Here is a 13,646-nt window from a genome sequence, read left to right on the forward strand (position 1 = left end):
AAAGCTCACAGTTGTTGAATTGTCCCAATTCAATGTTTTTTCTTTTTTTTTATTAACATATAACGTATTACTTGTTTCAGGGGTACAGGTCTGTGATTCGTCAATCTCACACAGTTCACAGCGCTCACCATAGTACATACCCTCCCCAATGTCTATCACCCAGCCACCCCATCCCTCCCACCCCCCACCACTCCAGCAACGCTGTTTGTTTCCTGAGATTAAGAGTCTCTTATGGTTTGTCTCCCTTCTGGTTTGTCTTGTTTCGTTTTTCCCTCCCTTCCTCTATCTTCCTCTGTCCTGTTTCTCAAATTCCTCATATCAGTGAGATCATATGATACTTGTCTTTCTCTGATTGACTTATTTTGCTTAGCATAATACCCTCTAGTTCCATCCACGTCGTTGCAAATGGCAAGATTTCATTTTTTGATGACTGCATAATATTCCTCTGTGTGTGTGTGTGTGTGTGTGTGTGTGTGTGTGTGTGTGTGTACACATCTATATATCTCATATATATATATATCATATATATATTTTTTATTTATCCATTCATCTGTTGATGGATATCTAGGGTCTTTCCATAGTTTGGCTATTGTGGACATTGCTGCTATAAACATTGGGGTGCACGTACCCCTTCAGATCACTACATTTGTATCTTTGGGGTAAATACTCAGTAGTGCAGTTGCTGGGTTGTAGGGTAGCTCTATTTTCAACATTTTGAGGAACCTCCGTACTGTTTTTCAGAGTGGCTGCACCAGCTTGCATTCCCACCAACAGCATAGGAGGGTTCCCCTTTCTCTGCATCCTCACCAACATCTGTCGTTTCCTGACTTGTTAATTTTAGCCATTCTGGCTGGTGTGAGGTGGTGTCTCATTGAGGTTTTGATTTGTAATTCCCTGATGCTGAGCCATGTTGAGCACTTTTTCATGTGTCTGTTGGCCATTTAGATGTCTTCTTTGCAGAAATGTCTGTTCATGTCTTCTGCCCATTTCTCGATTGGATTATTTGTTCTTTGGGTGTTGAGTTTGATAAGTTCTTTATAGATTGGATACTAGCCCTTTATCTGATATGTCATTTGCAAATATCTTCTCTCATTCTGTCGGTTGTCTTTTGGTTTTGTTGACTGTTTTCCTTTGCTGTGCAAAAGCTTTTTATCTTGATGAGGTCCCAATAGTTCATTTTTGCCCTCAGTATTTTTTCTTGAATAAACTCTCTCTGATTGCTGCAAGCCAAAATTTTTGATGTTTTGAAAAAGTTGACGATTTTTACCAGGGTTTTGTTTCTTTTATGTAGGAGAGGATTTTCAGATGTCCTTACTCTGCTATTTTCACTGATGGTCACTTCTCTCTTCATTTAAATTTAGTGTTTTTGGAATACTTGCTAAAAGTAGATTACTAGTCATGGGGTAGTAATACCTGAATGCCAAGACATGGATATCAGGGATTCTCAAAGGAACCCATTTTATAATTACAGATACGAATGACCTGTAAATCTCTGTTCTGCTCCCCCACCCTATAGTATGTGTGTACACAGACAGACAGACATGTATGCAGCTAGAAATCAGCTGGTATGCACCGGTGCAACTGTCCCCGTTGTTGGGATGTTGAAAGACTTTGTTTGGTACACGGCTACTGTGCAGTAACGAAAGGATTAACGTACCTGCTCCAGCGGGCCGTACGGTTCTGCTGCATTCTGATTGTTCAGTGCTTGTGTTGCGTATAGATTCAGATTCATGTGTGTGTGTTTACATGTGCATATAGCATGTATGTCATAGTTCATATGATGTGGCACGGTTTGCACGTGTGACGGCAGATGAAAATACTATTACGTATATGTACACGTAATATACTGCAACCTAGGTTTTATCATCACACATGCACACCGTGCTACATATAATGGGAGAGATTTCTAAGGAAGTTTTAAGGGGTAAGAAGTGGCCTTTAGAGGTGTGTGAGTTTGTGCTTTACATACACACACACACACACACACACACACACACGATAGCCATTCTTTTGTCCCTTGTCCCTTTACTTTTTCCATATTTTGTGGCTTCTACACCTCTTTTACCTGCATCATTGCCCACTTTTTTGATTCTTATTTCTGGTTTCTATCTCTTTACCTCTTCTGAAATGGAGCCAGTGTGCTAAGCCTTAGCATTGTTAGGGGGCAGTATTTCAGCATATTTTATGTAGCATTTTCACGTTAAATCTTTTTTATCTCCGTAATCTCCACAACATCTAGCCCAGAGTTTTAACCTCCTGCTGAATGATTTGTGTTAATCTTGGGTGATCTCTTTAGAGCGTGCAGGAGGACCTGGGGCTTTTGTCATCTTATTTGATCTGATTTGAGCTGAGAGAACCTGTTCTTTCCTTATACTGGGATGAGGTGATATATGTCGTCTCTCTTTCCTCATATTGCTGTATCATTTTTCCCTGACAACAGCTGAGACACCCATCTGTTCTCTTTCTTTTGCCTTCCATACTGTAGCTCTGTCACCTGTTTCTTAGGGGAGTATGTGTGGATATGCATTAATTGTTTTGCTTTAGTCTGCCTGGGGCAGAGAAGGCACAACTCTGAATGGTCAGAATTCTTGATGAGCTATGCCCTCCTCTGAATGCAAGGAACGTTGTGCCAAACCTCCCAGCTCTGCGTACAGCAGATTCTGCTCAGAGGTATCTGATGTGTGATTAACTTAAAAGCGAACCCAAAAGAGCCTGGTTCTATAGAAATACTTAACGTTTTAACGTGAGAGGATTTTCAGGCTACCTCTGTTGGAGACTGCACCTCCAGCCATCTAGCGTAGGATTTCTCTGTTTATGTTGTCACAAACCTGTAGCTGACTCATCCTCTTGTGTCACATTGAAACTATTGCTTAGCATTTACAGTATTTATTCGTTTGATTTTAGGGGGATTCTGTGTGGCCATTTTCTGTTTTCAGTAACGGAAAGGGACTGGTGGTAGGAGTTTATGAACTTCTGCAGCTCTTTGGTGATTTGTTCTTGCATTCTATTTGTCTGCGTACTCTTTTCCTTTCCCGACTGTCAGTTTCTTAAAACTGGGATGGTGCCTCTCAGGATTCTAAGCCCAGCACTTACCTTAATTTCTTTAAATGATCTTTCTTTGTAAAACTCTGCATTTGAAAGGAGTAAATCACTGCTTTCAATGTCAGTGGCCTCCCGTTGGCCTTATCCTGTCACCAGTGTGCTTTATAAATTGCAGGAATTGGGGACAGCTTGGCTCTGCCGAGGGAAACATTGTGTCTCCCTCCACAATAATGTGGGGGGGAAAGTGAAGTCTTCTCTGAGCTTTGGCGACTTCGGCTGGTGGGCCTCCTGAGGGCAGGGAAAAGGCCCATTTTGCCTCGAAGCCCAGACCCTGCTTCATCCAGCATCAGAGTTGTAGTGCCTGCCCCCAGGTGTCTGATTGTCAGATTGTATTTACACCAAACAGTCAGAATGGATTTTTGATCTGCCATTTACCCCAATTGCTATTAGCTCAAGCCTGAGAAGCAGTTAATTTTGTTGGATCTGCCAGGATCATCTCAGACATGACTCTTGTCAGCCTGGCCACTTGAAAACCTGAGGTGTCTCACCTCTTGTGGAGAAGGCTGCCATCTTAATCTACTGAGCCGGTGCTTCCTATACTGACTTTTGGAAACATGAGCAAACAGACAGCCCTGTTGGAGACAGTTGAAAGCTAAGTTGGTATCAGAGGTTTGCATTTTTGACTCAGGCTGAGCCTAGGTAGACGGCAGAGTATCAGCTCTGCTGCCTGCCCTTCACAGCACAGAGTCCCTGGGGCTAATCCCGAAGCCACGTGTCCAGATCAGAGCGTGGTAGCCAGATCCGTGGAAACTGGAAGATACTAGAGAAGGATACTTCTGGCAAACAGTTCTACTTAAAATGCCCTTCAGAGCAAACAATTGCCAATAAGCTACTTGAAAAAAAATTGGGGGCACCTTGGTGGTTCAGTTAGTTAAGCACCCCACTCTTGATTTCAGCTTAGGTCATGATCTCCGGGTCGTGAGATCGAGCCCCGTGTCGGGCTTCGTGCTAAGTGAAGAGCCTGCTTTAGATTCTTTCCCTCCCTCTCCCTCTGCCCCTTCCACCCACCCAGCTCATGTGCTCTCTCTCTCTTAAAAAAAAAAAAAAAGAGTCTAAGATGTCTTTAGAAAGAGGGAAGTAAGCCAACACTACTATTTCATTTGTGTCCCCGGTATTCAATTCAGACTGCACTATGGACCTGTGAGGCTTTTGTTGGCCATGCTGAGGAAACTAATCACTGTTTATTATGTTTCGGTGTGAAAATGTGTTTTTAAGTTTCCAACAACTGATTTAACATTCAAGTTTTAGAATATAAACTGGGGTTATGTTTAGATTGCCTGTTATGGCTTCTGGCTTTTCCTGTGATAAAGTCTGATGCTCTTAAAAACAACAGTCATAGAGAATCTCAATATTTTGGCAAAGGGGGCTTTCTGAAAAATACCACATGTTCATATTCATAGCATGGCCCTCGTCACACTAATAAAGTCCCTAGGCCCCTTGCCAGTTTGGTCCTTCTGCCACTTTTAGCTGCTCTTGACCTCCTGAACCACTTGCTTCATCTTCATGTCCCCATCACCTGCACCTGAGGCAGGTCTCTTGTAATCTTTTACCAGGTTTTTGATGCCCAGCCTCTCCCGGTTGACTATTTGATGTGTCTTGTGTGTTTGAAACTTCTACATCTGATTGAGTCTCAGAAGCCCCCTTGATCTCTTGTACCCTAATTCCATAACTCTGATATTGTTTTTGCTTTTTCATGGTGCATAGGAAACCCAGGACGAATCAGCTGTGTTGTGGTTGGATGAAATTCAAGGTGGAATCTGGCAGTCCAACAAAGACACCCAAGAAGCACAGAGGTGTACGTATCGGTGGTTTATTTCTGTTTCTGTGGCAGGTGGGGGTGGCACTGGGCTCCCTACCTCAGTATTCAGCTTGATAGAGAGATGGGGTGTGGGCAGGGGGCAGTTTGCCAGTAGGCGAACAGTTGGTGAAGTAGTGTGTGGCTTTAGACACTTTCTAAACTATTCTGGTGACAATTCTCTTCCGGGATAGTTGCCCTAGGAATCTATGCCATTAATGAGGCAGTGGAGAGTGGTGATGTTGGTAAGACCCTGAGTGCCCTTCGTTCCCCTGATGTTGGCTTGTATGGAGTCATCCCCGAATGTGGTGAGACTTACCAGAGTGACCTTGCTGAGGCCAAGAAGAAGAAACTGGCAGCAGGTGAGTTATGGGGACGTAAATATGTGCCTTGAAAGGAAAAGCTTGAATCTGGGAGGGGTCAGCTATAGGGAAATATACTTTAGTGTAGAGGCACAGTATTTAGGCTTATTTTAAAGCCCCTAAGGAGATAATATCCCTATTTAAAAAAAATTTTTTGGGGCGCCTGGGTGGCTCAGTCGTTAAGCGTCTGCCTTCAGCTCAGGTCATGATTCCAGGGTCCTGGGATCGAGCCCCACATCGGGCTCCCTGCTCGGCGGGAAGCCTGCTTCTCCCTCTCCCACTCCCCCTGCTTGTGTTCCCTCTCTTGCTGTCTCTGTCAAATAAATAAATAAAATTAAAAAAAAATAAAAAAAATAAAAAAAATTTTTTTTGGGCGCCTGGGTGGCTCAGATGGTTAAGCGTCTGCCTTCGGCTCAGGTCATGATCCCAGGGTCCTGGGATCGAGTCCCGCATCGGGCTCCCTGCTAGGCGGGGAGCCTGCTTCTCCCTCTGCCTCTGCCTCTCTGACTCTCATGAATAAATAAATAAAACATTTAAAAAAAAAAATTTTTTTTTTTAATTCTTACCTCCCCACCCGCCTTAAGGGCAGCTGTGTTAAAAAGGTCAATTTTCTTGAGGAGGGCACGTTCTGCATGGAGCACTGGGTGTTATGCACAAACAATGAATCATGGAACACTATATCTAAAACTAATGATGTAATGTATGGGGATTAACATAACAATAAAAAAATTAAAAAAAAAAAGGTCAATTTTCTGAAAAGGCAAAAAGCATCCAAGTATTTGACAATTTATCTTTCATAGGGCGTCATTAGTTCTGATTGCGTAAGTCTGTATAAAAGTAGTTTATCTGCAGAAAGAGAGGAATAAAGATAAGATTTTTCATCCCATTGCATGGCCTTTTTTTTTTTTTATTAACTGGAGAGGCTGAATGGTTGCAAATCTTTTTATCAGAATAGTTTTCTGACACACAAGGTCTTAGATACTGGCTTTGAAAGGAACAAAGTTAGTCAAGGTCAGTTCCACAATTGGACTTCATATTTTCTTTTTATAATGTAGAAATGAGTGAGCTAAATGAGACATAACGAAGCCATGATTTTAGAGGGACTTAGGATTCCCCTTTACTCTTATGGATGCAAGGAACAGGTTTTTGGAATGGTTCTATTTAGACTGTTAACCCTGGCCAGAATAATCCTGCAGTGTTAGATATGTGAGTGTGGGAAGTGTGGCTCTGAGTTTCTTTTATCTTTCCTTTATTTTCTGTCAGGAGATAATAACAGCAAGTGGGTGAAGCACTGGGTGAAAGGTGGATACCATTACTACCACAACCTGGAGACCCAGGAAGGAAGATGGGAGGAACCCCCGGACTTCGTGCAGAATTCAATGCAGCTTTCTCGGGAGGAGATCCAGGTAGGTCGCATTTCCTCACAAAGAGAAGAAGCTGAGAGAACGTGTTCTAGAGCCAATATTAGTGAGAAGGACAGGGCCTGTGGTTAGAAGGCCTAGACTAAAATTAAGGCTATATAACGAACTATGTTGCCTGGTTTTTTCCCTAGTGGTTGGGGGAATGACTAAGGGCCTAGATTAAACTGTAGAATGAAGTCAGGTAAATTGTGTGCTCATTAAAGAAAACTTGGATGATCAGAAAAAAAGAAAAATGAAAAGTTTCTTTAACTCCTTGTTAAATGCAGTGACTGTTAATCTCTCTGATTTGCCTTTCCAGTCTTTTCTGACTGTTCCACAAACTCCAAACCATGCTGTTTTAGAATATAACCTGCACTTTCAAATTAGCTCAGCATTTTTTTTATGGCTGTTTTTAAAGTGCTTTTTCCCCATCCTCTGTGTGTTTGCTTATGCTGTTGGTTCTTACTGTTTGCTCATTCATTCAGCAGTTACTCACACCTCCTTGAGTGTAGCAGGCTCTCATCTAAGCAATGGGGGCGTGGTCGTGGACAACACAAGTCCCCACTGTCATGAGAGGTCCCTTCCCCGACATCTACATCTGTCAAACTTCTACCCATCTCAAGCGTCACCTCCTTGATGATTTTTTTTAAGTTTATTTATTTAAGTCATCTCTGCACCCCATGTGGGCTCGAACTCACGACGCTGAGATCAAGAGGTGCACGCTCTTCCCACTGAACCAGCCAGGCTCCTTGATGAATCTTTTTTTGTTTTTTTAAAGATTTTATTTATTTATTTATTTGTTTGTTTGTTTGAGAGAAAGAGTGAGAGAGACAGAGATTGCAAGCAGGGGGGGGAAGGGCAGAGGGAGAGGGAGAAACAGACTCCCCGCTGAGCAGGGACTCGGTTCCAGGACCCCCGGATCACGACCCAAGCCGAAGGCAGACACCCAACTGACTGAGCCACCTAGGCGCCCCTTTGATGAATCTTTTTAAAATTCTCTTTCCTTTCCCCCTCCAACTTCATTTGAAGCCCTCCCCCAAAACTTCATAGTAATTCAGAATTTAGCCAACTTGGATTTGAATTTCAGTCACGTCTGTACTTGTCTCATGCCCACTCCTGGTTTTTAAAATGTGCTGATAAGTTTGCGGGGCTTGTGTGTAGTACCCGCGTATCTTGTCCTTCATGGGCTGTTGAGCACTTTTAACATCACTTGGTGCTGAGCTCACGTGCATTAAACTGGAGTTGTCTAATGAACATTAAAAGGGAGGAAAAGGTATCGAGGGAAGATGTTCAATAAGCTCCTGTAGGCTATAGTTAGAAATGTATTTTTTATTTTATTCTACTTCATTTATTTTTTTAAAGTAATCTCTACCCCCATGGTGGAGCTCAAACTCACGACCTCAAGATCAAGAGTCAGGTGCTCTGTGGGGCGCCCTGAGACACGTTACTAATAGGCACAGAGATTCCTAGAGAGAGAGGACAGTACAGGCCATCTGCTTCCATTGAGCAGCATTTCCCAGCTCCTGGGAAGAAGAACTGCAGTGCCCACGTGTGTAAAAAGTGAGATAGTCCCTTCATTCAGAACATCTGGCAGAGGGATGAGTTTCTGTCTTGGGCTTGAAGTTCTCTTCCCGGTCGGTGTTTCATCTTCTCTGCTAATGATTTCACCGTGAGGAAATTAAACGAAAGCCCTTGAACTCTGTGAGTGTTGAGTGGGATGTAAAGATGTGTCAGAGTTTCTGCGTTCCCAGTGTGGTGGTGACAACAGCATGGGACTGAGTCCTGCAGTGTGAGGCAGACAGAAACAGATGCTCCAAGAAAAGTGACATAGAGGGAATGTTGTGGAAGCAGTTCATTTTGTTCTGGAGAAAGACAGCACTGATAATATTTCAGCAGGCGCAGAAGAGGGGAAGGGACTGTTTGGGGAAAGGCCCCAAGGACTGGGGGAACAAGGGCCATTTATGGGGAGACGAGCAGTCCTGGGCCTGTTAACTGGCATGTGAGGAAAGGCTCAGGTGAGTTTCCAGGGCCTAACGTGCCCATTTAGGAAGCCAGGCCACCTCTTCTAGCAGTGATTTTTAACTTTGTTTTGAGTCACACACCCCTTTGATTAGCTCATTAACTTCCACAGAGACATTCCTGCTTAGTATTTTGCATATGGACCTAACTAGAATTTTAAACAGGGGAGGGATGTTGCTTCACTTTGGTGCAGGAACTAACCTCTCTTAAAAACAAAAAAAAGTGTCTATCAAATTGGATTCTCCCACTCTCCACTTCCCGCACTTTCAGTGACTCTGGGTCTTCATTAATTCCTTAATCATTTTCTTGCCCAAAGCTTATTGTTCATCTTGTCTCTGATTTCATTCTCCCAATTCCTCACCCACCTTGTACTCCTCCTCTCATAGTTCCAGTTATTCTCATATGTAACCTGGATCTGTGCTTCTCTGAATTGTGTGTGTGTGTGTGTGTGTGTGTGTGTGTCCCAGGGATCTTGGTAAAGTGGAGACGGATTCTGTGGGTGTAAGATGAGGCCGGAGAATCTGCATTTCTGACCGGCTCCCCCATGATGCTGATAACGCTGGCCCCGGCATATACTTCTGAGTAGTAGCCTGCATACATAGTCTTGTTGCCTTCATTGTAGGGAAAAAAATATTTTTAAAGCCTATGGACTTTTCCTGATTTGGCCTTGCCTACAAATTTGTCATCTGTTTCTTGCTGAATGCCTTAAAAGGTAGTCTGGCCCCTCACTGATTCATTCCCCATTACCATTCACTTCTTAGCTCACAGCAGTACGGTTTCTTGTCCAGCTTTTACTTTAGTCAAACTCTTGCTTTAGAACTTACCGATAGCCTTTGAATTGCCAGGGTCTCTTAGAAGATCTCCTCATACTTGACCTCTCACTGTGTTCTCTTCCTTAAACTTGCGACTCTTTTGGCTTCTTCAGTGCAGTTCTCTTCTGATTCTCCCACTGGCGAGGGCTCCTCAGTCTCCCTCGCTGCCTGCCTTCTCTCCCTCCACTGAATCACGTCAGGATGCCACTGGCCTCCTTCTCTTCTTCTGCTTATTCTTCCTATGAGGCCTCATTCAGGTCGGTGGCTCTAGCTCTCTCCTTTGCACTTATGAACCCCAAATCTTGTACCTCCAGGCTTAGTCCTTCTAACCACCGGCCCTGCCTTTCCATTTGCAGTCTAGAAGTCCAGCAGACACCTCACACACGGTCTCACAGAAAAACAGGCTGCAGTATATAAAGGTGTATTTTTTTCCTCAAATAAAATAATTCTGGAGTCAGGCAGTCTAGCGAAGGTGTGGTGGCTCCACAGAGCCATCTGTTCCCAGGATCCGTCTGTCTGCTCTGCCATTCTTAGCACGGGATTTCCACCCTCAAGGTCACCTTGTCATCCAGAATGACCGCTTGGAGCACCAACCGTCCAGTTACCAGTTCAGGCAGGAAGTAGGAGGAAGGGAAGGAGAGCAAAGCTCCCTGTCTCTCTCGGGGAGCTTTCCCAAAGGTCTTCCCAGACTACTTGTGCATACCCCGCATGAGCTGCTTGCATCCCCAGCCCGTGTAGTCTTTTAACAGCACCTGCTGTTGGCCAGGAAACAATATCAAGGCTCTGATACCAAGGAAAAGGGGAACGTGGCTATTAGGGGGATAACCAGATGTTGCCGCTGTTCTCGCTGCTGCTGCCCCCCTCAGCCCCGGCTCACCCCTCGCTTGGATTACAGCAACAGCAGCCTGGTTCACCCGCTCACACTAGCCTGCCAGCTACTCTGGTAACTGCCGCTTCTCTAGAAAGAAGTCTCCTGGCTCTGTTCCTCTGTGGGGAAGTGTGCTGGTTCTCCGGTGCCCGTGGTCCCGGTGCACACACTCTAGGCTCCCATTCCCCTGCCGTGTCCGTCCTCCACTGGGGCATTCTGGGGGCTTCAGGGACTCGGTGCCCAGTCCTGTGTTGTACCTGCCATTCTGTCCTCTTGTCAGCAAGCACCGTTCCTGGCAGGCAGTGTTGGGTAGGTGAGTGTGTAAAGATCACGTGTGTGTGTGTGTGTAAAACTTTTTCTTTTGGACGTGAGAATGACTTGGCCCTGAGAAATAGACCTGAAGTCTTCATTCCCACTGCTTCGTTAGAGATGTGGGACAGACCTAGAAAGCTGTGAGTGTTGGTGTGTGTGCTGTGGATGAGAGTGGTTAACGTGTGTCCTCCAATGTGACCGGATGCTTTTTCAGAGCTCCATCTCTGGGGTGACGGCTGCGTACAACCGAGAACAGCTTTGGCTAGCCAACGAAGGCTTGATCACCAGGCTGCAGGCTTGCTGCCGCGGATACTTGGTTCGACAGGAGTTCCGATCCAGGATGAACTTCCTGAAGAAACAGATCCCTGCCATCACCTGCATTCAGGTATCTCAGAGCCGGTTGTGCAGACAGCAGGGGGGGCTTCCGGAGCAGGGCAAGAAGCAGGCAGCTCTTAGGACCGAACGAGAGTGGTTTTTGCCCTCTTGACTTCTGGTCTCTCCCTTTTTTTGACAAGTACTTCCTCTTTCTTACTGCTGTAATCAGAATAGTCAGAGTGTGCTGGATGGTTTTCGTGATGAGTTGTCTGGTCCAGAGGCAGTTCTTCGGTACTTTGTTGTCTTCTAACACTGTTCCTTTGTGTTAGATTTGAATCTTGAGGGAAACAACTGTGGTTTCACTACAGTGACAGGGTAGCATGGTGTCACAGGAGGAATTCCAGGTGAGGAACCAAGGCCCCACCCCTGCCAGGCCGTGGTGAGCCCCTCTAAGTTTGCTTCCTCATCTGTAAATGGGGATACTTATACTTACCTTCCTCACCTGATTTGTTGTAAGGAGCCAGTAAGAGAACCTGTGTGGGGCCCCTGAAAGGCGTGAAGTGCTGTGCTAACCCTAGGGAAGTGGGAGGTAGCCCTGTGCTCTCCTGGTGGAAGGACAGCCCACGTCCTCATTCCCCTGTCACCACTGGCTGTGGTCCTTTGGAAAGCTTCATCGTGAATTGCACTTGGGTAATTGATGAAGATGAGATTTTTTTAACTCCCTCCGATCCTTGGGAAGTAATATGTCCACTGTAATGTTTGATGGTTTCAGTCACAATGGAGGGGATACAAGCAGAAGAAGGCATATCAAGATCGCTTAGCTTACCTGCGCGCCCACAAAGATGAAGTTGTAAAGGTATGGTAGTCCGACAGCGTTTCTCAGCACGGGACGTGAGTGTGCTCTGTGTTGAGAAGGACTGTTCTAATTTCCAGGATCCCTTCCCCACAGATTCAGTCTCTGGCAAGGATGCACCAGGCTAGAAAGCGCTATAGAGATCGCCTGCAGTATTTCCGAGACCACGTAAGCACCCTTGGGTATAAGGACCAGTAGAATTAGTTTTGCTATATTTTTGGTGAACAAATGAACAAAGGAATTTCTTCTTCTTTGTTCCGTAGATAAATGACATTATCAAAATCCAGGCTTTTATTCGGGCAAACAAAGCTCGTGATGACTACAAGACTCTCAGTGAGTAACTGTGCTCGGCAGACAAGAGTTGAGGCAGTGGTTGAGAGCCGTCAGGTTCTGGGTATTCTCCACGGATCTCTTTTCTGGTCCTGAAGGCAAGGCTTGGGGGCTAGGGTGCTGCTTGTGATGTAAGTCCCTTTGCTAACCCGTGGCTCTGTCTTGTTGCTTGCTGTCTTAACCTTTGTCATAACGTAGCAGTAGCATGACCGAGAAGACTGCACTTGCTGGTTGTCTTTGCACATCTCAAAAATAAGTATCTTATGTGTGTCTAAGAGTTATTTTTTCAAGACAGTGCTGACATTTCCCCAAGACTTAGAACTTCTTCTGGTAATTCCATTACGTGTCTGACACATACTTTCTTTCTGTCAGTCAATGCTGAGGATCCTCCAATGATTGTGGTCCGAAAATTTGTCCACCTTCTTGACCAAAGTGACCAAGATTTTCAGGAGGAGCTTGATCTTATGAAGATGCGGGAAGAGGTCATTACCCTCATTCGTTCTAACCAACAGCTGGAGAATGACCTCAATCTCATGGATATCAAAATTGGACTGCTCGTGAAAAATAAAATCACATTGCAGGTATGGTCCAGCGCCAGCAGAGGCCTTGGGGCCCTTTGTCCTGCTTGGTACCCCCTGCCTCACCCGTTCCGACTTGCAGGTGGGGTGGAGGCTGGCTTTCTTCTCAGCAAATGCCATGCATTCTTTAAAAATTACATAAGAGGGGCGCCTGGGTGGCTCAGTTGGTTAAGCAACTGCCTTCGGCTCAGGTCATGATCCTGGAGTCCCGGGATCGAGTCCCGCATCGGGCCCCCTGCTCGGCAGGGAGTCTGCTTCTCCCTCTGACCCTCCTCCCTCTCATGCTCTCTGTCTCTCATTCTCTATCAAATAAATAAATAAAATCTAAAAAAAAAAATAAATAAATAAAAATTACATAAGAAATGAGATAATTCAGTAGCAAAATTTTATATAGAAAAAAAGATATAAAAATCATCCCATAATTCCACCCCCCACGGTCATTTTGTATCCTCCATTTTCGCTTACTGTTAGAGGATAAGATGCTTCACACGTGATCACTAGTCATAAATACTCTCTTTAATGGCAGCACCTATCTGACATTTAGGTTGTTTTTCAAGTTTTTATTACAAATAACATTGCAGTTAACGTCTTAGTGAATATGTAGCTTTTATGGTAGTTAAGACTGTTTTTAATCTAGATTCCTAGAAGATGGTTTCCCGAGTCTGTGGACATTTTTATGGTGCAGGTTCTTTTTTTTTTTTTTTAAGATTTTATTCATTTAAGAGAGAGAGCACAAGCAGGGGGAGAGGCAGAGGGAGAAGTAGGCTCCCCGCTGAGCAGGGAGAACGGACACAGGGCTCCATCCTAGGACCCCGGGATCATGACCTGAGCCAGGGGCAGATGCTTAACCATCTGAGCCACCCAGGTGCCCCAGTGCAAGTTCTTAATAGGGAGGTGGAA

At 44.9% G+C, this 13,646-nt stretch overlaps 1 protein-coding gene across 1 annotated transcript in view; it reads left to right on the top strand.

Moving 5' to 3' along the window:
- IQGAP1 (IQ motif containing GTPase activating protein 1) overlaps positions 1-13,646 on the top strand; it is a 105,838-nt gene that overhangs the window by 67,643 nt on the left and 24,549 nt on the right. Inside the window, exons 16-23 of the mRNA XM_078078848.1 lie at positions 4,807-4,897; positions 5,092-5,259; positions 6,523-6,665; positions 10,885-11,055; positions 11,758-11,841; positions 11,935-12,006; positions 12,102-12,171; positions 12,541-12,749. Coding sequence (XP_077934974.1) covers positions 4,807-4,897; positions 5,092-5,259; positions 6,523-6,665; positions 10,885-11,055; positions 11,758-11,841; positions 11,935-12,006; positions 12,102-12,171; positions 12,541-12,749 — 1,008 coding nt within the window. The remainder of the gene's footprint in view (positions 1-4,806; positions 4,898-5,091; positions 5,260-6,522; positions 6,666-10,884; positions 11,056-11,757; positions 11,842-11,934; positions 12,007-12,101; positions 12,172-12,540; positions 12,750-13,646) is intronic.

This window comes from Halichoerus grypus, chromosome 8 (assembly GCF_964656455.1).
Source record: "Halichoerus grypus chromosome 8, mHalGry1.hap1.1, whole genome shotgun sequence".
NCBI classification, from domain to species: domain Eukaryota; kingdom Metazoa; phylum Chordata; class Mammalia; order Carnivora; family Phocidae; genus Halichoerus; species Halichoerus grypus.